The sequence below is a fragment of the Sycon ciliatum genome, chromosome 5, assembly GCF_964019385.1.
Source record: "Sycon ciliatum chromosome 5, ocSycCili1.1, whole genome shotgun sequence".
Classification (NCBI taxonomy): Eukaryota; Metazoa; Porifera; class Calcarea; order Leucosolenida; family Sycettidae; genus Sycon; species Sycon ciliatum.
The window spans coordinates 8,004,745-8,028,418 of NC_088647.1; the positions used below are offsets into that span (position 1 = coordinate 8,004,745).

The window sequence follows — 23,674 nt, forward strand, 5'->3', positions numbered from 1 at the left end:
CATGTCCAGTGTACATGAACCTCAAGTAAACTGAAAGCAATGCGAACAAAATCTCAGATGTATGTGAAAAAGTATCATTTTTCCGAATAAGAACACTTACAATGTACTCTCAAAACTACTAGTAGTCTAATTACTAGTGCCACTTGGTCAAGGATGTTTGCGTCCAACGTCAACTCCAAAGCAGCAGCGAATCAGCTAACTTCCGTACCGCCCAATAGGCAACACTAACACCAAAATGCAAAGGCATATTCCTGGAACTGCAAGTAAATCTGACTCAAAACGTTCTATCATTCCACGGAGAAAGCTCCTTCTTATCTTGTTCGACCCTTCATTCATATGACAGCTGATTGGAACCTTCCTCCTCCCTTGACCATGTTTACCTTATGTGTCTACAACTAGGCACGTGGCATGTATGAACTATAATAAACACATGGTACGTCGTGCATTATGTCTGATTGTATGCCCTAGTGCGTAGCCCTCGGTCGTGCACCGTAGCCCGCGGGCCTGCGGCCCTTGGGCTACGGTGCACGACCTCGGGCTACGCACCAGGGCATAAATCAGCCATAATGCCCTCCGTACCATGTGTTATATACTTTATTTCACGGATCCTCCAGACTAGAGGCAAATAGATGCCTATCGAAGGGAGTCTCCTAAGTAAGTATGGAAAATGAGAAAGTATGTTCGTAAGGGAGAAGAGGTAGAAGATAAATTAGAATATAGAGTACAGAAGAAGTAAATTCAGTACTTCGGGTAGCAGGGAGTAGTACAATACAGTATTGTACTACTCCCTGAGCTAGCGCTAGCGTGTACGGTCGGTGTAGCCTAGGCGGTGACTCGTCAGCTAGAAGCAGATAACGCAGCCAGCATCTACCAACAGATTGACGCAGACTCGAAACGCATCATCGACTTGGCATCGGAGAAGGGAGCCTCCAGTTGGCTAACGTGTCGGCCCTTAAAACGCCATGGCTTCCGTCTCCACAAGACAACCTTCCGTGATGGGCTCTGCTTGCGTTTTGGCTTTTGGCCAAGTCTGCAGTGAGCTTCTTATAATCACCGAAATATCTCTGGGATTCGCTGTGGATCGACTTGATTTTGGAAGAACTCAGGGACACGTGCGTTGAAACCCGTGTTGAGAAACCGACCCTGCGATTTTGATGAAACATTGTACGGGAAGTGGATATAATACACGTTTTCCCGGAGCAAAATGGAGCAAAATATCAAGTCTTTGTGGTCCACTTCACAACAATAACATACATGTACACAGAAGTCTCTGCTGTGAGCACGGTGGCTCGGCAATGGCTTTATTATTGATATTATTGTATCTCCTTCCTGATTTTTTCTTCTTTTTTTCTTGAATAATTGTACGCATAGGGCCTGATAAGAAAAAATAAGCACAAGACACTGCATGCTGCTACTGTAGTCGCACAGCAAAACACACAGAAAACGACATGTTACAATGAATGTAACAACACCCGTCCAAGCTAAAGGACCGACATCCCTGCCCCAGGACGGCGTCTCGAAACTCCCACACACTCACCATACGGTCATCATCCAGCTTCAGTTCAATCACTGTATTCTTCCCCTGCAGACTCAACCCCCCCCCCCCCTGTCACTAGCCATACATGTACAATCTGAAGCTGTATGTAACCATACAATGGCTGGCTCACGACGCACACACCACCCCTACGTTTTTTTACTAAAAAAGAAAAGCAGTCGTAACTGCAACTGTGACAGCCACATGGCCAATAAGAAAACCAATAAGATTATATCGATAAACACACACCCAGAAGTCAGGAGTGGGAGGGTGGGATACAAACTGCACCAAGGAAAAGCCACTGCGAAGTGACAGGAATGCGGTCGAGCACAACATTTTTGCTGACGCAAAAAGTTGTGGGGAAATCCCAAAATCGGTGCGATTTTGCATGAGCCCAAATGTTCAAGTAATTAGTTACCCACAAAGACACAAGCTTTCCAACTATCTTTGGCCGTTGGAAAGCGTACCGTTTCTTGTGCCAGACTCGGCAAAATATCGAAGCTTTCGCAGCAACATTTTGCCGCAAAATATCGAGGCGACCGGAGCAGGCTGGGCCTACTGCGGGCGCGGGCACCAGACAAACGTGGATTTGCCTGTCGTGTGGCTCTTGACTTGAGAGTTGAGTTGCGGGAAGTGATATTGGCTGTATCCTTGTATCAAGAGTACATAACCCCCATGTACTCTTGCTTGTATGAATGACTCTGTTAAGTTGTTTCTTTATTTTACTTCACCATATGAACAGGCAAGACTGCCTTCTCACCGGGGCTATTGGCCCACGGCTCTCACAATAATTCATACACATTTTAAACATTTTCATCATATTATGATGAAAATGTTTAAAATGTGTATGAAAAAGAAAGGAACGGAAAAGAAGATGAAATGAAAGGAAAGAAACAGTAATAGCAATGAAAAGTATGAATGCCGCAGACATCACCACGCAACATGACAATTTGTTCAAGGTTTGGTTTTGTGTGTTTCCAAAATCGATTTTCACGTTCCGATCATCAGTGGAAATACGGAACTAAAGAGATCAAGGGAAAAACAAAGGTTAAAAATCCAAAGAAGTGTGACACATGACGGGTAACTTGTGGTAAGTTTTACAAAAAGTGAGAACTAAAATAAAGAGTAAGTGTGACAAACGGGCATGAACAGTGCAGAAACAACTCATGAACACGGGGTGCAAACTCACGAAAATAACCTAAGTGCTAAAACATGTTCTTTTTGCTTACACAAATCGGGCTTATGCGTACGAATACAAACAGCTTCAAGGACCTTCAACTGCTGGACATAACGGGCACGACACAGTACAGAGAAGTGGGAATCATCATACACACTCAAACAATCGGGACGAGATAACAAATGCAAATACACAGCTGACTTCTTACGAATTTCACCCTCATCAGCTCCATCACCTTCCCTGCCACCTGACTCCTCCTCGTCCGTTTTATCACCATCACCACCAGCCGTCTCACCGTCATCCGCCTCGTCTTCATCCGCCGCCTCGTCATCACCCGCCTCGTCGTCATCTGTATCCTCGCCGTCATCCGCCTCGTCGTCATCTGTATTCTCGTCATCCGCCGCATCATCACCCAACTCATATTCACCACCAGTCAGTCGTCTGATACCATCCATGTTTGTCACACTTACTCTTTATTTTAGTTCTCACTTTTTGTAAAACTTACCACAAGTTACCCGTCATGTGTCACACTTCTTTGGATTTTTAACCTTTGTTTTTCCCTTGATCTCTTTAGTTCCGTATTTCCACTGATGATCGGAACGTGAAAATCGATTTTGGAAACACACAAAACCAAACCTTGAACAAATTGTCATGTTGCGTGGTGATGTCTGCGGCATTCATACTTTTCATTGCTATTATTAAACTTTTATCTCCACGTAGATTATTTGTAAAGAAACAGTAGGTATTAATTTTATGAAGGGGGGGGTATGAAATGGGTATTATCATAGTTGATGAGAGAATGCCTCCGTCAACCACCTGGAACCCCGTACACGGCCAATCGCGGTGTCCCTCAGGGCTCTGTCCTGGGACCGGCACTGTTCACGGTGTACACCAGGCGCCTACCAGCCTGCCTACAGTCATCCCTCTGCCTCCTGTATGCAGATGACACCAACATCTACGCTGCCGACCCGTCCCCTTCCACTGCCACACAGACCTTGGAACATGATCTGACTCGTGTGAGCAGCTTTCTGGAGGCCCATGGACTACAGCTGAACCCATCCAAGACGCAATTCCTGCTGCTACGGAAACCCAATGTACATGCAGACTGTGCCCTACAGCTTTGCAACAGCCGTATACAGCAATCGCAGCAAGCCAAGTACCTGGGCATCATCATAGATGAGCATCTGTCGTTTCAACAGCAAGTAAGTAACATTAGAAGTAAAGTTAATGCCAAGGTCAATGCATTTCGCCGTTGTCGCCACCTTCTCAGTGCTAGAGCCAAGCGAACTTTCTATCTTGCATTTGTCCAATGTACCCTGGAGTACGCGAGCAATGCGTACGTGCACTGCCTGCGACAGACCACCTATAACGCTCTTATTAGCATCGCGAATCGGGCGATCCGCACTGTCTTTGGCTTCCCTCCCTCTGCCTCCATCCAACCCATCTTAGCTAGACAGCACCGAACTCCTATCAAACGGCTGCACGTTTATTTGTTGCAGGTGGAGGGGAAGTCAAGTCGAGTGAGGGAACCACTCAGGGCGACCCCCTCTCCATGGCCTTTTACGCAGTTGCCACCATACCGATCATCACTCGTCTCCAGGAGCAACACACATCAGTCCGGCAGAGCTGGTATGCGGATGATTCCAGCGGAGCAGGTAGGCTGAGACAGATCCGGTTGTGGTGGGACGAGCTGCAGGCAATTGGACGGCGATACGGATACTTCACGAACTCCGAAAAGACCCAGCTCCTTGTCAAGCCAGAGCTGGAGCAGGAAGCACGCCAAGTGTTTGCCGAGACAGGGATCCGGATTGTCACGGGGAGCTTGCGTTATCTCGGCTCCGAGATTGGATCGGAAGAGGCGGTCGCGGAAAGTGTGCAGCAACGGGTGGCGAAGTGGAAGGAAGAGCTGAAGAAGCTTACAGAGATTGCAAAAACGGAGCCACATGCTGCCTATGCTGCAATATCTCATGGTTTACGTGGTAGGTGGACCTACCTATTGCGTACAGTACCTTTCCCTGCACAATGCCTTACCGACCTTGACAAGGTGATCACAGAGGAGCTTCTACCTGCTCTAGCGGGCCGTGATTCCTTCCTACCAGAAGAATTGAACCTTCTCCGCCTGCCCTGTCGACTGGGGGGGATGGCCCTGCCGTGTTTTCAGCAAATGGGTACGGCAGAGCTCCCTGCGTCGAGAGCTGTAACGGCCCTTCAGGTGGAGGAGATTGTACACCAGAATGATCAATACACCCATAGCTCCACGGAGGATGTTCGCCAGGCAGCCCTAAGGGCGCGTTCAGACTGGCGTAAAAAACAAGCGGAATGTGAAAGTTGTCAAGGTGAATCGCTCACGTGACGTTCCCGCCAACGTAAACACGGAAAAGGTTTCCCACCACTCTGCAGGCCAGTGGAATGCAGATTCCGGCGGAACGCGGAGCGCTTTTGATATCCTTGCAGCACATGTTCCGTCTTTTCGTTTTATTTCAGCCTCTACTCTTGCAGTCTGACTGCATGCTTTTGAGTTTTGACTTCTAGACTGCCAACTTCTCCGATCATGCCGAAATCTTTGTTCGAATCAGCAATGGAGAGGGAGTTCATGGAGCTGTACGTGGTGATTTTTGCGGGCCGCTCTGCAGGCAAAACGTTACTGCGAACGAGAAGAATACTCTGATCGCGGAGCGGATGAATGCCACCCAAGCACCAAACACTCCGGACATAGTATTCTTTCCGTCGACAAGCACAAGCAAAAGCACAATGATCCAGTATCTCAACAGACTGAATGAGTTTATTTTGATATCCAACTCAAACTGAGTCAACTCAAAAATATTCAAATGTCGAAGCTTCACATGTACTGGCCATTCCAGCGGGATACACGTGCAGTGTGATTGCGATTCCCGGGATTACGCTGCAGCTTTCCGGCGGCTATTCACGCCAGTCTGAACGCGCCCTAAGCGAGAAGACACGGCTAGCGCATGACCGTCGTCAGAGGGAGCAGAATGATTTCGTCACGATCAAGAGCAGTGCGTCCCCTGCCCTGGCTCGTCGGCTGGAGAGTTTGTCCACGAAAGGTGTGTCGAGTTGGCTCGGGGTATTGCCTCTGGCAGACCATGGTCACCATCTGTCCAAGGGAGACTTCCGCGACGCTCTAGCTCTCCGCTATGGTTGGTCTCTCTTGGACACACCAGCGAGCTGTGTGTGTGGGGAGCCGTTCGACGCCACGCATGCGATGATTTGCCCCCGCGGAGGTTTCCCGACAATTCGCCACAATGAAGTAAGAGATATCGTGGCGGATCTTCTGACGGAGGTATGCTCAGATGTGGCAGTCGAGCCTGTACTTGCTCCGATCACAGGCGAGGTGTTTTTATCGGCATCAACAAACACCGCGAACGACGCCCGGGCTGATGTCCGAGCTCGTGGGTTCTGGACCCGGGCTCAGAATGCGTTCTTCGATGTCCGGGTCTTCCACCCGGATGCAGCATCATACAAGAGCAAGCCCGTCAGTGATCTTCTGAAGCAACATGAGCGCCGCAAGAAGAGTGAGTATGCCGAGCGTATCAACAATGTCGACCGTGGTTCATTTACCCCTCTAGTCTTTACCACGGCGGGTTGTTGTGCTCCGGAGTGTACTGCATTCATTAAGCGGTTGTGTGCATTGCTGGCAACTGCCGATCGACCGTATGCCCAGCTAATGGCCTATGTGCGGTGTCGCTTGTCCTTCGCTTTGCTCAGGGCAGCCATAATGTGCATTCGCGGTGCACGTTCGGCCTACCATCGTCCAGTTAATGCGATGAGGGAGTTGGCCATTGTGGAGAGCGGCCTCTAACTAAATCTAATCATGTGATTGAGTGGTCTCTGCATGTTGATCGGGTAGCGGAGTTCCATCACTGACGCAGTGTGCGGGTATTGCATTATGAATTGGTTGAGTAGATAGTTCCGGAATTAATTCCGTGTTCGATATTGTTTATTTTTTACATATTGTTTATTTTATTTTATTCGTGTTCGATATTGAATTTTAATTTTAATTTATTTATTTTTTACAAATATTGTTTTTATTCCATTTCACATTTTTCATTCGTGTTGGGTTTAACTACTCACTGTACTGATACATGGTGATGATTGTGCTTTGCTTTGCCCGTAAAAGAGGCCTTCCCTAATAATATACCTAACACCGTTAAATATTCGCTATGCTGCCAACCTCTATGTGTTTCTACATAGATGCATAAATGCTCGTGCTAGTCCCCTACTTTGCCGACTTTTCACTCCTCGTGCTGTCTCATCATCCCGCACTGCTAGAATTACCCGTTCTCAGGAATTGCTCGGCCTGGTACTGCCCCATGCCAGATTGTATTTTGGCTATCACTCTGTATCTTATCTTGGAGCTGACCGATGGAACGCCCTCCCTGCCGCGATTCGCACCATATCCCTACCTGCTGCACTTCGCTCCGCTATCTTCACGTGGCTAGGGCACCCTGTAAGAAGACCATAGGTCTGTGGGGACTGCCCTAGTAAAATATGAATAAATAATAATAATAATAATAATAATAATAATAATGAAAAGGATTGGGAGAACTTCATATTCAAAGGATCAGTCGGGGAAGTGAACTGCCTGAAAAGAGAAAAAAACGCCAGACCCACCAGGACTCGAACCTGGGACCCTGCTTGTCATGAGCAATGCTCTAACCACTGAGCTATGGGACCAGGCTGAACCTAGAAGGCGCTGACAAGTTTTTCACTCCAAAGGCAGCTCACAACACGTGCCACACATACTGATGGCACTTGGGTCTTTTTCCCTCCCCCAGGGGACCAACCACGGTCAGTTTCTGGAAACTACCAGAGGTGAAAGAAAGTGATTAAATTTGGAAAGGATTGGGAGAACTTCATGTTCAAAGGATCAGTCTGGTAGTTTCCAGAAACTGACCGTGGTTGGTCCCCTGGGGGAGGGAAAAAGACCCAAGTGCCATCAGTATGTGTGGCACGTGTTGTGAGCTGCCTTTGGAGTGAAAAACTTGTCAGCGCCTTCTAGGTTCAGCCTGGTCCCATAGCTCAGTGGTTAGAGCATTGCTCATGACAAGCAGGGTCCCAGGTTCGAGTCCTGGTGGGTCTGGCGTTTTTTTTCTCTTTTCAGGCAGTTCACTTCCCCGACTGATCATTTGAATTTGAAGTTCTCCCAATCCTTTCCAAATAATAATAATAATAATAATAATAAGTATGATATCCAATATTCTTGTTCTATAGACTATTTAGTACGGGCATTTCATGAGAGTCATGCATGGGCAAGGCAGGATTTGGACTAGGATAGAGGACAAGAACATAATTATTGATGATAATACCGTATATTCTCTATTATAAGCGCCGTGCTTATATTTTTTCAACACCCCTCTACCCCGTGCTTATATTGGAGACCGCGCTTATATTGGAGACCGTGCTTATATTTTTTCAACCAATACATCCATACAGGGCAAGAAGAAATACATGCTAGATATCACGCATGCCGCATTGATTCCACCAAGACCGTGCTAATAATAGAGACCGTGCTTATAATGTTTCGAAAGGTGCTCACAGTGTGCTAGTTTTATTTTATTAGAGACTGTGCTTGTAATGGGGCTGTTAAGTGATGACGTCACAGTTCCTTCGATACGCATAGCAACGATCCCACTGGGGACAAACAAAAGTAGCGTCGTCTCCACCGAACCAGTTGTCAGTGGCAACATATAGGAATCGTGTACATTTCTTCGTTTCTTCTTTGCTGTTTTCAGTGAGTGTTTTGTTTTCTCTTTGTCCTTGATCTCGACGGTGTTTTCGTGCTCATTACCTTACTGAGACGTCTCTTGTGACTGTAGCCAGTGTCACGGAGGATTTTATTGGCGTGACGAGGTAGATCGCCGAGATCGAGCGTGAAAAACGCTCTGCATTAGTAGCTCCTGTAGAATGTCTTCTGGGATGGCGTATCCATGGTCAACAAAGCCAAGGTGCAAGACAGCATAAGAGATCGTGTAAACGATGGGAACTCCAAAAGGTAAGCTCCTGAACAAGTGGACAGATATGTGTATTTACAAACTCTCTCTCTCTTCATCCATCGATTGCCGCTATGCATTGCATTTTGTCTGCACAGATAATCTGGACAAATAAATTATATTGTAACTGGAGAGTGCAATCGTGCTTGGGACCCATCCCAATGTCATCACATGGCTGTGGTGACTATTGTATACCTGTACCTGGGAGAGTTTTCCTCAACTGAGACGGAGTGTAGGTGGATGGATTATGAGAAATGCGAAGATGTGGAGTAAGTTGTGTCGAAGAAATGTGTAATAAAATAAAATTTACTTTACACTCAAACATACACTGTACATAACATCATGATACTGATGATTCCATCTTCATATCTCCGCAACAGGTACGCCATACGCACCAAACACATGGTGTGTGTGCACGCGCGCGCTTGCGTGCGCGCGTACATGCACACACTCTCATGCGTGGCCGAGTTGGCCGGATGAACAGACCACGCATTTGCACGAGTTGTCCGTTATGTCATTAGAGTGCTGTACTTTATGACTTTATTCCAAAATAGTATGTCTTGCCCCTGTGAAATGGAGTTTGTGTCTATGCTCAGCGGGTATCGGGCCACGACGCCACACTGCAGTCAGCGCTGGAATTAAAATAGCACTTCATGGATTATTTTAACTAATTTCCTTTGCGTTTACATGTACTTTGTTGAGCCCGTGGTTTCATTTCTGTGTTCTGTTATGATTGGCCTCTGGAAATAATCGGAGTGGATGTCATTTTTGTCATATGTGTGTGCCTTGTGCAACAGGTTCAAGGCTAGATGCACTTCACATTCGGCGTGCGATCTCGGCGTCTGGGACCTGATAACGTCTTGGTTGGATGGGTAATCAAGGACGATACTACTCGGCACACCAATGTACATGTCAATGTAATTTTTTACTCTTTCAGAGCTGCACTATTTACGGACGAATGTGTCTGTTAGAGAGGAAATAAATAGTATTCACAAACAAGTCCCACTTATTGTTTCTGTTCGTAAAAGGAAATTGCAATTTTTTGGTCATATTGTTCGTTCCGGCTGTTTGTCATTGACTGTTCTTCAGGGTTGTGTTGCTGGAGGTCGTTGCCGAGGCAGGCCCAGAATGTCATGGCTTGATAATATTATTTCATGGACTGCACTTGACGTGCAGTCCCTGCTCGCTGCTGCACGCGATCGATTTTTATGGCGCTCACTTGTTCATACTTGCTCTGTGACGCCCCGACGACCTTAGGGCTATGGGCTTGTGGTGATGACTATTTACGTCTTGATGCTTACTTCGGTGCTAGCGTGTTTCCCCCGGATTATTTCTATCATCATGCGTGTTCTTGGGCTGAGCGAGCACATGCATGAGTGTGCAGCTATAGCCCTGTGTATCTTTGGTGACACTTTGTTCTGCAACGCATGTACCTTGTAACAGTATGTGCTTGCACTGCTTTGTGTGGCCTGCGTATTTCAAGACTATTCAGTGCATTAGACCCAGGTTGGTTTGGTTGCCGGATGATCTCTTGTTGCGTCGCTCTGTGTTTTGTATTCATCAATTTTTGGGCTTGAGAATTGAGCTGGTGTGTGGTTCCCAATATCAAAACATCATGCTGGTGCTCTGTGTTTTGATTATCGACTGTCCGAGCAGTCGCGATTCATTACCAGAACGGTCAATACTGTAGTCTCGTGACGTGTTTGTCTTTTTGTGTTTTCGCCGGGGGAATTAGCGGTGACGTTGCACATAGAACGGCAGTGTTGCATCACTGGACGACCCTGCCTCTGACTTCATGTCCCCAGGATGTGGTGCAGATACACCAGACAGTCTCTTCCTGTAAACACGCAAACAGCAAAAGAAGAGATCCCGCAAATCAGGAAAACCCATTGCGGAAAATATCGAGTAGATCATACACCATTCAATAATCTGGAGTAATTACAGTGAGACAAACACTTCACTGCTCTCTCTCTCTCTCTCTCTCTCTCTCTCTCTCTCTCCATCCTTCCAAAATACCCTGTAACAATTTCCTAGAATTATTTTATTTTAATATATTCTCAGGACATCATTCTGAACATAATAACTTCTTCCATGGGTCTTCAATCACCACGGAGGGCGAGAATATATCTAAGTCATGCAGTTTACGGGAGGTGCGAGCTGTCATGGATATAGAGGCTGATATTATTGTGCCAGCGTGAGGGCAGAGACAGAAAGAAGACACTGATTTCTTGAACAACTCACCTACATAATAATTATTATAATCGAATCCACAGGGAGCGCTCGTACTTTGATCCATCAGGACGGGAAGAATCTTCAAAGGACTCTCAAACACGGAGTTTTACAGTGGGCAGCCAATTTCACAGCCATTATGAAGGCCCTCGACGACTACAGGAGATTTGTAGAGGAAAGAACAAGGAGTAAAGAGCGACAACAATCGCTTGAAGAAAAAGCAAAGAAAAACTGCTCTCTCTCCAGTCATTTAGATGCTGTTGCCTTTGACAACTGGTTCCATCCAGAGGACGCGACTTTTGTTTGTCCCCAGTGCTCTCCGTTGCTATGCGTATCGAAGGGGCCGTGACGTCACACTTAACAGCCCCATGGAGACCTGCGCTTATAATAGAGAATATACGGTAATAATAATATCTTTATTAGGATGACCCAGAGGCTTGTCGCCTATCATGCAAGGGGTTCACCGCTTTGAAGGATGTACATGTACACGTATGAGCTAAAGTGAAAGTAGTGAAAAGTTGTGCAGCGTGAATGCGTTGGGGAGTGAGCATCTGTTCAGGCAGAATCTGTGAAGAAGACATGGTAGGCACAACATCGGAGAGCTAGTTGAGGAGGGAGATATGGTCATAGCCAGACAGCAATGCTTGAAACGTGTGGCGTACGTCAAGTGTGATAAGGCCATAGACGTCTACTATACTGCAGCCTCGACCCGGTTGGAAATGTACGCAACAGTTCCCCCTCTTGACCAGGAATCGCACAAAACGACGAAAGTATTACGACTCCCAGGTCTTGACCTCTGCAGAGGTCAAGACCTGGGAGTCGTAGTACTTTCGTCGTTTGATCTGTCGGTGCACGAGACGCACGCACAGATTTCTTTTTTGCACTCTGCTCTTATCTCTGATTGCTTCTGCCTTCGTTCTGCCGCAACACACACAGCTGCCCGTACACGTTCCCAGTCCATAGATTCACTTGCTCTGCCTACAAGTAAAGCACGCAATCGTTATGGCTTATTCGCTTTGAGCTTTCTGGCTTCTGACCGCTGGAATTCTCTTCCAGCTGACATTCGCTCTTGCCCCTCGCTTTCACTATTCCGCAAATCTGTACGTGATCACATAGGGTACCCTGTAAAAAGGCTTAGGCCTGTGGGGATTGCCCTTTTCAAAATTTAAATAATAATAATAATAATTTCGTAGGGTGAACGTGAGTACTCTTTCATGTAGTAAATGCGGCAATTCAGCGCAAGGAGGACTCGCCCAACCGCCCCTCCCCAAATGGATCTACTCAGTACTCGAATGGTTGCGGAGCTGAGCTGAGGTACAATGTAGCTACGTAGGGGCGCTCTTTTGGGATTTTACTACAACTAGACTTGACAAAAACGTCAATAGAAAGCCCAAGATACCGGTAGTCACTGTGCGAACCACTTACAACCAGCCAAGTAGTAATAGTTACAATCACGTACAACCAGTCACTTACAATCAGACATGTAGTTTTGAGCCAACCATTCGAAAACGGATGCCGATGCAACGAAATGCCCATTGTGAAGATTAGAAAAAGGTAATTCGGCCGTTGAAAATACCACCCGGGCACCGTTGCGCTCTGCCGAACTGTCAGCAGGAAGTGTGTACGTGTGTGGTCAGTCTTCAGATCAGAGCGAAAAGGTGTTGTTCACATGTCGTGTGGCATGACACAGGTCGTAGACGTCTGTTACATTAGTAACAAGAGTAGAAAGATAAACAACTGTTTATCTACTCTTGGCAGGACTGTCTGTAGAACGTAGGGTACCGGATATCATTGTCCTGACAGACACGGTTCCGACTGCTTTTTCGAAGTTTTCGTGCTTCACGCAATCACGGTCTGCTCAGTATCTGCAGTAGTTGCTGTTCCTGCTGTCTTGCCAGCTGACAACTGTTAAGTGTTAGGTGGGGTACATTGTCTATCATTGTCCATGCAGCGGCTGGTACTACTAGTAATTCCTTTGGCAGGATATTCAACTGCTGCATGCCCAGAAGAACCGAGCAGTCTCGCTCGCACTGTTGCTGGAGTAAACAGTCAATGATAATGATTATGAAGAGTCGGCGGTGAAGACGATGCACGGAAGAACCGACACTCTCTTCATGAAGGTAAATGACTCATGTATTACTATGTGTGGTGTGTGTAGTCCTGAGTTGCGAGTTCTTCCCAGCATGCACTGCACTGCTTGCTGGCATACTTTCATGTTGTAAAAGTACTGTTTTGATCCCCTGACTCACTTGTGAGGTCTGCATTTTGCCGGACACTGAGGATAAAATATTATGGGCGAAGTGGTGGCCCGCCGATATCGATGCGAATGTATTTGCTTGATGTCTTCCTAAACTCGTCAGGTGATGCGGCCGCGAATCCGGCTAAAACGAACGAGTAATGTTACTTTGCTTTTACTACCTCAGTCCTGTTGTGTATTCGATAAACTGCGAACACGACATGGACATCAAGCGGCACGACTGGCACTAGGCACTTAGTTCTGTGGCAGTGTGTCATGCTGCCGCTGTGACGGGTCAAGACTGCATGTCCTTACATGGCTCGTGTCCTGACGTGACGGCTGATCTGCTGTTCCCCTGCTACCCAGATCACAGTACTAGTCTACGGGCTGTCAACTGTAAGATTACAGACACACCAATACCGTGAATACCTGAGAGACTAGTGAGAGTGCAGTCATACTATTATAATTCTGTAGTATGCTGGTCTTTCTCAGATCCATGCCCATGGACTGGCATAGCACATGAACAACATTCCTGATCAATATCCTTATGCCTGGTGCACACTAGACCCGGATTGTCGGCCGATATGGAATCTTACGAAAAATCCTCAAGATCGGCACGATAATCACCTGGTGTGGACGATGTTGTCGCACACGTTTCCGTCAAATCCGTGTGTGTATAGGTGGTCTGACCCAGTCGGCCGATTTCATGTAGGTGTTGGTGTTGGTGCCGGAGCATCGGCCGAATTATCGGCCCGGAGTACTGTGAGCCAGGCATACGTATGGATAAAATGGAAAGAAAATGTGATGAGTTATGACTAACTGTCCACCAAAGTACATCATACAGACTATTACAGTCAGCTAGTGCGACAACAATATTATTATGATGTACATGTACATGATTGTCTGACCTGTTTACTATGGTGGACAGTTAGTTATAACTCATAACAATTTATGTAATTCCTTTTTTTAAATCCTTGAATACATTGGCTCACCATCCAAGTTCGAAGTTTTCTAAGTCATTGCTTTTTCCTGAATGCACTCGTGTGCACACGCATGTGTGTGTGTGTGTGTGTGTGTGTGTGTGTGTGTGTGGGGGGGGGGGGGGATAGATACACACATGTATGTGTATGTACAGTACATGTGCAAATGACTCTGAAATAGGGTGGACTGGTCTAGAAAGACTGGCCCCGTACATGTCTGCAAATGAATCTTATCAGGTACGAGTACCGTAAAGTACCGTTGATCCGCCCCGGGCCCTCTCTAATTGCTGCCTCCTGTCGAGTTTCTACCTGTGAAGCGACTTCTGCGTATACAACAAAGTACGATGTTGAACCGACCCATGCATTGCTGTACACAATATGTGCCAGTGCAGGATGAAAATGTGCACAAACCAGCACATCGAGTCTGGTTCTCCACATTGTTGTACATCGTACTGCACTTGACAGCCTTGATCTAATTCCCGCCCCCTGCCGAAAACCCAGCTGGGAAGCGACATGGCATGGGGGGCGGATCAATGGTACTTTACGGTACATGTGTCGACATCCCTAGGTTCATAGAACTGGTGCGGCCATGTGGAGCCAGTCCAACCAACCACATGCATGGATTGTATTACAGGTGAAATCCTGATAATTCGAACCTCGAAATGCCAGCAAAAAACTTCTAATTATCCGGACATTCTAATTATCCAAACATGAATCCTAATATGTATGTCAAAATGCTCTCATGGTCACGCAGAGTTGCGCTATGGACCTTAGCCACAAATTTTACGGACACTGAACTGACCAGTACAGTGTACAGTGAACTTCGAATTACACTTTGCTAACTTCAAATTATCAGCACAAATCCCACACATTTTCTATGTACTGTAAGACATGTATATATAACGAGGAAGCAAATCTAACGTTTTAACGGATGACATTTCTTCGTTATAATAAGATCCGTTGAGGCCGTACTGCTTCATATATGCTGTGTGTGGATATGGCAGAATACTGCAAGATCGTTAACATATCTTCTCGTTAACCTATGAATTTTGGACAATCGTTAAATTTGCGACTCGTTATAATAACATGTCTTACAGTAAGTGGAATCTGTAGGACTTCTAATTAACCGACATGTCCAGTTCGAGGTTCGAATTATCAGAACAAAAGATGTGGGAATCGTATTGATAGAAATCGGTCCTGGAAAAACTTCTAATTAAGCGGTATGTTCGAATTAAGCCGTATTCGAATTATCAGGATTCCACCTGTATTCAATATTGCGCACTTCTTCACTGTGTCCGTACTAACAGTATGTGGTTAGCATCACCAAGATACCGTATGGGTTCCTGGGTGCCCGGAACCCCCCTTTTTTCGCTCAAAATGCAGGATTTTGCTTCATTTTTTGAAAATTTTCCCGGGGGAGGCCCCCAACAAGCCCCCTTCAAGGGCACCGGCGCACACGCCTGAAAACGTACATGATACCCAGAGTGTGCTGCTTGCATGGATGGGTTGGCGTGACAGCGAAATTCCTGGATTACGTCATTTTAGTGATGTAGTGTGCACATTGCCGCACAAGCAGGATTCAAGCAGACCTCGTGCTGCACAACTGCAGCTCAGTCGTACGCACTACGCCACTTCCTGTCGCTTATCTGCATCAAGTATGATGTGACCCAGGATTTTTTTTACGTGCCAGACACCCGTGCAGAAAAGTCAAAAGCTACACACTCTTGGGGCATGTTCGATTGGTAAGGATCGGGATCCAGATCTCAGATCCGTCGGATCCTTCAGATTCAACTGAACACTTTATTTTGGACCTTGACTGTTGCCATGTTGACAATGGCGGTCACAAGTCACCCAAAAGGGTGAACGTCATACTCATCTCGTGCACCGTACAAAAAGTCAACAAGCTCTATCTCCATCCACGTGTGCATACCACAATGTGTACAAAAATGATTTTCACCCGCCATATACGCACAAAGGTCACATTTGGATCCGTTGGATCCGGTCAGCCCTGCTCCCCGAGGTGGGTTGACCGGATCCAAATCCGAAGGATCCGGATCCGGATTCGACCAATTGAAAGGGTGCGTATCCAGTGGATCGGGATCCCGATCCTACCAATTGAACATGCCCTTGGTTTCCATGTACTCATGGTCTGAGTGATAAGCAGCTGAAGCTTGCTGCAATCAGTCACACGGCTGGATAGGCTTTTGGCTGCTTTGTGAAGACCACCATTATGACTATGTTCTTCTTAGCAGCGCAGAGCCTTGATCATTGAGGGTGGTGGCACTTCTAAAAAAAAAAAAGCTATCCATGGCTGCGGAATAATCAGTATGGTTGACTCCCACGCAAACCGTACAATCATATAGTCATTTGTTGTGTTTTCTTTCCATGACTATGTTCTCCATAGCTGCACGTCTTGCCTCTCCTCTTGGTGGTGGTAGCCAACACTATCCACGGTGCTGTGAATGAGAAGCAAGCAGGTACGACAATGCAATAATTATAATACAGTCAACTTCGCTTATAACGACACTCGGTGGGGCGTTAAAAAGGTGTCCTTATTCGCGAAGTGTCGTTATACCCGAAGTCTCATTATATGTATTACAGTGGGATGGGACTTTGCTCTGGGCATGGAAATTCTGTCGTTATTCGCGAATTGTCGTTATATCTACAGTTGTTGCGGATCCGATCAGGAAAGGGCTCTCATTCTCTCACCTCTCTTCTCACTCACGGCTTCTGTTGGAACGTTCTCCATTTGTTAGTGTTTGTCTTTGTCTACCCATATATTACTCAGTACGTCGTAAAGTTGACACCGCTTGAATATTCTTACCTTGCGCATTTCACCGTTTGCAACGTGGCTCCTCTGCCTCAGTTTCCGTTCTATTTCTCTGACAGGGGCAGCAACCACCCGTCTGGTGGGTGCCAGCATCTCCCGGCAGTCGCGTTGGAACTCTACAATATGTATTGTTCTTCGATGATTAGGAATCTGCCTTTCTAGCTCTTCGCCATCCGAACTATTATTTATTTGTGCTGTTTCTTGCAGCACTCGCTTTTGACCTTTTTGCATATGTCCGCGTGTGCACTGATGACATCATGCATTATTTTCGGTCACGTGTCTCGCTTCGCGCTTGCAGCTTGTCATTCAAAATGCTGGAAGTTGAAACTGCGCTCGCACTCGTCAGATTTCTTTGCTTGCTGTTTTCTTTGCCAGTCGAGCGTGGGGACGCTACGGTGTCATCCTCCTTGGCTGTGCGCCCGGTACGGGGCCGGGTACGTGCGTCCCCAGCTCTCCGTTCTTGGTTCTTTTTTCTCCTTTGATTTTGAATTTTTGATGCTTCAATGGAGTTTTGGTAGTTGTTGTTTGTTCGAAGACATGTGTTTCTAAACTGTTTGTGACGAGGGATCTCGCTCGACCCGTGTGTTAGTCTGACGACCTGGGACACGTGCACGTGCACGACAACAGTCGTTATTAGCGAAGTTGACTGTATCCAATCAGGTATAGCTGTTGTCATATTCTCCCTTGGACAGACGAGTTCTATAGGGAGTGCAACATGCCCCCTCCACTCCATCCTACCATGTGCCCATTTACCCTCACATGCTCCACACCCCGTCCACACACCCTGTCACATACACGAGCTTAGTAACATCAACCGCATACTGTAACACTTATTACATGATATTTTGTGACACGAGGTTTTCCTCATGGATGTACATAGACCGCATGCTCCATCCTTTTATCGTCATTAATGCCTTTAGAGATAGATACAGAGAGAAAGAGAGACGTCTGAAAGATAGGGTTTCTAAAAAGAGTTCGTGATTGGAGTAGAGAAAGATAGAAAGAAAGAGCGCGCGAGAGAGAGAGAGAGAGAGAGAGAGAGAGAGAGAGAGAGAGAGAGAGAGAGAGAGAGAGAGAGAGAGAGAGAGAGAAGGCAGAATGTGTGCATGCCTTGCAAGCTGTTGAACGGTGTAATCCCAGCACAAGTTGCTATGTCTAACATAGCTGTTCGCTATCATCGCTTCCGCGATGGGCAAGTCTGAGGTCTGAGGCGTGCGTGTATGTGTGTATGTGTGTGTGTGTGTGTGCGTGTACGGGCGGCGGGCGTACATGCATGCTATAGTTACCAACGCGGGGGAAAATTGACACTTTTCTCGCCATCGACAAAGAAAGTGGTCATTTTTCTTCAACATCCAACCAGAGCCAGTCAGAGCAGCTCAAAGACAGTGCTCCCTATCCTATCATTGACAACTGTCTTGGTGGCTTTGTTGTGATTGTGAGAGTTGGGCTTGCTGCTGTCCTTTTTATGCTTTATCAGTTGCTGGTCCGGTGGCCAACCTGGCTGCCTTTGCCAGGTCTGACTCTGAAGTTGACGTCAAGTGGCAGCCACCATTGGTAACCAATGGTAAGTAGTGGGTTATACTGTGGCATTTGGGACCTACAGAATTGACACCATTCGCAATCGTAGTTACCGGTACTACAGTACTATCACAATTACTTGTATAGTAAAGCATGGTTTAGGTGACCACCCCACGGTGCGAGCAAAAGTGGTCGTTAAAACCAAGTGGTCTTTAGAACAAGGTTCCATACATTCGCGGCATGCCGGATCATGCACATACTTCCATTATACATGTACTCACTCGTATTGACACGTGTTGGTATGGAACACTGTCATGCAGACGAAGCACCCACGAGTTTCACACCTCGCACTGTCCCTTGTCATTTTCGTTAACTGTATGCACTCGCTTCTGAGCACACTTCAACCCTGTTGCAGTCAAGCACGTTGGGCACTGTGTGTGCAGGTCAGATATGGCAATTGATACACTAAAAGCTGGTCGCTGTTTCCGGTGCAGTTTCTATGCAGAACTGTCCGTGCATGGAAATCCTGTATATCATGCTGGACAACTCGGGGTTCTCCAATTGCTAGAAGCTACACACCAATGCATGCATGGATTTGCCTTTCCATAGCTCTGATGCTGTGTGGTTGCCTATCAAACATCTCTGGGAAATGTGATCATGTGCTATCCGTGAATCTGTACTCTTTTTGCCCTTCTTCAACAACAGGAGTTCTCCAATATTATCAGCTCGACTATGGTGTTGTACAACTTCAGTTTCAAGTCACACAGGTGAATATCAGCTCACAGTCGACACACCACCGCATCACTGGACTGCCGTTTGGAAACCGTGTGGTGGTCATCATGCGAGCGGTGACCTCCGCTGGCCCGGGCCACGCCACGGCCACCCACGTCACAACACGGCCCCTGAAATACTGCACTCTGTCGCCGAGATTCATCCGACTTGCGTTGTCCATTTCTCTCGTGAATGCTAGTGGTGATGAAATGGACTTTCCTCGCCGTGTGCCCGCACACACTTCAGTGAGGTTCACCTGCAACAGTGAGGTCCACAATCCTGCTGATGCTCTGGCCAGGACGGAGTATCATGTGACGATGTGTCAGCTCGGTGGGAGCTGGTCGCCGGAATACACCGCATGTGCAGGTAATATCCTAATAAGCCCATTGCGCATTGCCAAATGTACTAGTAGATTGCGAGAGTAATGCATGTGAGCATGTTGGGATCAGCAAACACACTGCCTGTTCAACACCCCACACACGTCCATACCCGGGTAGCTGTGTGGCGTGTTGACGGTAAAAATTACGTCATTGCGCAATGGGCTCGTAGCCGTTGTCGTGGTGATTGCATTGACTGTGTTGTAGAGGCATGGTGCAGTCAGGCAGGCAGATTGCACTCGCAGCAGTGCATTGGCAACGCCTTGCTCCCTCGTATGCTGGGATAACGTGAAAATGGGGTTGAATAGTTGACTGAACAGCAGTGTCCTAAAAGTGTGATCAGCCAGCCATACTGGACACTACGTACATTGTTTTTAAACTATACCCCCGGTAGTTATTTATTTACAGTAAAACCTGCCCTGAGTGGACGCCCTTTGTGCAGCGGAGACTGTCCTAATACGACAGGATTCCGCTTGATCCAGGGATGCACGCTTAATCCACAGCACTTCGGTGCATGAACTGGAAAGCCACATGCCGGTCTCAAGATATACGTATCTTACGGAGCGTGTGAGACTCAGACTGAATTCTCCGCATCCATAGGAGCACCAGCCCCTCAAGCCTCAAGGCACAGATGCAGCTCCTAAATCGGTGGCAGTTTTCAAGAGAAGACCAGTAATTGATAGCTCTACTACGCTCCATTGCGTGTCCTGGAGAATGTGCCGATTCGTGGGCTGGTAGAAGCTTATAGGGTCCACAGCTCGTAATCTGTTCACACTGAAACGAGCACGCATTATTGGTGGCGAAGTCGGCAATAAATACAAGAAGTTTGGTTGCCTCTAACCCTTGAACTCGCGTTGTTATGCAGGGAGTGGTGCGGTTTTCTTGCAGGTGTGCCAAGTCGATGGTTTGATGGACTTCTCGTGTGCTCTCGCTGGCAGTCGTGAGTCAGTGAAGTGTTGAGTCAAGTTGGCGGGGAAAGCGCGAGCTCGAGTGTTGCGAGAAACCAACCTTCTTATGAAACTGAGCTGCTGAATGTACTGAAGCCGGTAGTGTTGTTCGTACAGCTTCAAACTGTCGACTTTCTGCACCGAAAGCAACAGTACTACATTGTACTTACTGGCATGTAATTGCATACCAGTCAAGCCAGTCAAGCCAGTGCGTGCTGCTGCTCATAGATTGTGCATACAGTACTGTCGGGCGCCGAAGAACGACCAGGCTAGAAGTTCACCAAGCACAGCACACTTATGTATGCGCGGTGACTCAACAGCGCATAGACGGTAAAACATGAACTTAAGAACGGTCTAGGCTAGGATGCTGACCTCCCCCCCCCCCCCCCCCAGTTCTTCGGTGACCGGCAGTGCTGTAGCAATAGCAATCTGGTCAACTTGACAGTATTGTGAAGTGGTGAATTTACGTATTGGTGCCGCGTCCATGTCTTTTTCTGCAGAATCCCACGACACGGACTACAAGCACACAGCGTATATCACAATGGGCTCGGCATCCATCACCCTGTCTATACTCTCAGCACTGGTTCTCGTTGGCTTGTGCTGGAAAACAAACAAGATTAACGGTGAGATTCACCTGCAATATCTTCTACGAACATGTATACGTATATGAAACAAACAATAAGAGGACGGAGAAAGTGTTTTAACTCCGAGTTTCACGCATTAAGCGATCATCAGAAAACACTTTCTCTGTGCTCTTATTGTTTGGACCAGCTCTGCCTCTTGGTATTGAGCACTCTCTTGGACAGCCTGGAACCTCTCTGTTTTGTATACGTATATGCATAGGTGCATATGACACTAGTAGCAGCTCACATCACGTGCCACACAATCGTACTGATGGCACTTGCCATCAATTTGATTGCGTGGGACGTGTTGTGAGCTGGCTTGAGAGTGGAAAGCTTGTCAGCGCCTTCTAAGTTTGGCCTGGTCCCATATACCTCAAATGGTTAGAGCATTGCTCATGATTAGCAAGGTCCCGGGTTCGAGTCCTGGTGGGTCTAGTAGCATTTGTTCTCTTTTCAAGCAGTTCACTTCCCTAACTGATCCTTTGAATTTTGAAGTTCTCCCAATCCTAGAAAAGTTACAGTGGGTGGCAATTTAATGATGCACCATTTCAAACTATTATGATTTATCACACTTGAGTGAAATCATTCATCAGGACGACATGAAATGTTACAATAGTGGCTAGCTAGGCGTGTGTGTGTGCCATTCGCTCTATCTCCATGTGATGCCTTCTCTGTGTGCTGACTGTAGAATACCGAATTGAAAGAAGACACCCGCAGAAGGCTAGATTACCATCATGACCCAGTGTACTTTGTTATAGAGAGAGGGAGGGAGAGAGAGAGAGGGAGAGAGAGAGAGAGGGAGAGAGAGAGAGGGAGAGAGAGAGAGGGAGAGAGGGAGAACACATTTAATACCATGCATGTGCAGCACACGCAGAAGTTGAAAAGAGTGATCACTACCGATGTACCATAATACATGCTTAGCCCCATTTGCTATTATATTTTGTTAATTTTTTTAAATATCAGAAATCTAATGGTCGGTGAGAGCTGCTTTACCCCATATGGTAAGGCCTTGATCAGGCTATTTTAGAATGACTTTGTACCTAAAACTTGACAAAGCTGCTGTCAAAGTTGTAACTGTTGCCACATCCATACGTCAATCCGGTTTTTGTCCAGTATTCTAGCGGATATCATGAGAGAATATGAAGCATGGTCATTGTTATCTTCCGTATCTGCTACTGCCATCTGCTGTGATATATGCCTTACCTGTATTCAGCTGTACCATCACACTTCAGCATATTTATTTATTTGCTGTGCTTTACAAGGTGCTCATTCATGCCAGCCTTGATAGCTTGCAAGTGCATGATAGCATCTATGTTGTGCATGTGTGTGTGTGCATGTGTGTGCATGTGTGTGTATATGTATGTGTGTGCAGGCGTGTAGCCCGCATGGGGTACGTGCACCCTCCTAAAAGTTCGACCTAGTTTCTGCATGCACATAGTGACCATGATGACATGCACCAGCCATTCTACGCGTTCCGGTAAAGATGAACCGGCCGTGTACCCCTAGAAGGGGGGGGGGGGCAGCTACGCCCCTGGTGTGTGCGTGTGTGTGTGCACGTGCACAACATGCCTATCGCCTGGAGTCGCGCGCGGATCTTCGGCTGTCGAAGTATTTCTGGTCAACACCAGTACCAGCTGTTACAGGTCCAAACTGGAAAAGTCCTTTCACGACTTCCCGGTCAACACCATCATAAACAGTAAACGTGCTAAAAGTGCATCCTGTCTATGCCATATGTCTATGCCATATGTCTATGCCATATGTCTATGCCATATCAAATAATGATCGCCAATGATTCCGATATAAGATCATCATTTTCGTTCCAGGTGTGATCTTTCGACGTTCTTCGTGGCATTTCGCATCGCATAGGTACAACAGTCGACACTGACTAACTAGCTGTTACTTACATTTGTACTTGGTGCAAGGTGAACTGAATCAGTGATCACTACAGTACAGGCTTTCCTGGATCCTGCTCAGTGCACTGCCGCCTACTGGCCTTCGGAAGCACTGTCTGAGAATGGCGTGCACCGAATACAGCCACAAGGAGGACTAATAATTAATTATTTTAGCTGTAACCTGGTGGCTCAGTCAGCGAGTCTAGATATTTCTACATGAAAACGGTCTACTTGTAGGTCGCGACTCTGCTGTCTGATCCCCCACTTTCTCGGCACAAGACAGCTCGCGCAAGGTCTTGGAGTCTTTTGTAGACTTTTTATTTGGGCTTTGGACATTTGGTGGCTCCCGATCCTATTCCTAAAATCAAATCAATCTGACATGCAGTGATTGCAGCTGGGCCCGGGGAAGTCCCGGATACACGATCAAGCTTCCCCAACTCGTTTCCATGGTGAGAACTTATGAAGTTATGGCGTCAGTTTCGCGTTCAAACTCGTACATCGTACCTTTTCGACAATTTTTATTTTTATCTCTTCAGGCTTCACTGATCA

The 23,674-nt window shown here is 46.9% G+C and overlaps 1 protein-coding gene and 1 long non-coding RNA gene across 2 annotated transcripts; both read left to right on the forward strand.

Annotated features, from left to right (window-relative positions):
- Positions 1-8,434: 8,434 nt before the first annotated feature.
- LOC135816599 (uncharacterized) lies at positions 8,435-10,383 on the forward strand. Its single transcript, XR_010553401.1, has 3 exons — positions 8,435-8,724; positions 8,821-8,991; positions 9,520-10,383. It is a non-coding gene; the product is annotated as an uncharacterized LOC135816599 (long non-coding RNA).
- Positions 10,384-12,480: 2,097 nt separating this feature from the next.
- On the forward strand, positions 12,481-22,497 carry LOC135817430 (uncharacterized). Its single transcript, XM_065330615.1, has 6 exons — positions 12,481-13,071; positions 16,572-16,644; positions 18,475-18,561; positions 19,221-19,652; positions 21,111-21,233; positions 21,922-22,497. Exons 1-6 carry the CDS (start codon positions 13,039-13,041, stop codon positions 21,969-21,971), a joined length of 798 nt encoding a protein of 265 aa, XP_065186687.1. The 5' UTR covers positions 12,481-13,038; the 3' UTR covers positions 21,972-22,497.
- The last annotated feature ends 1,177 nt before the right edge of the window (positions 22,498-23,674 follow it).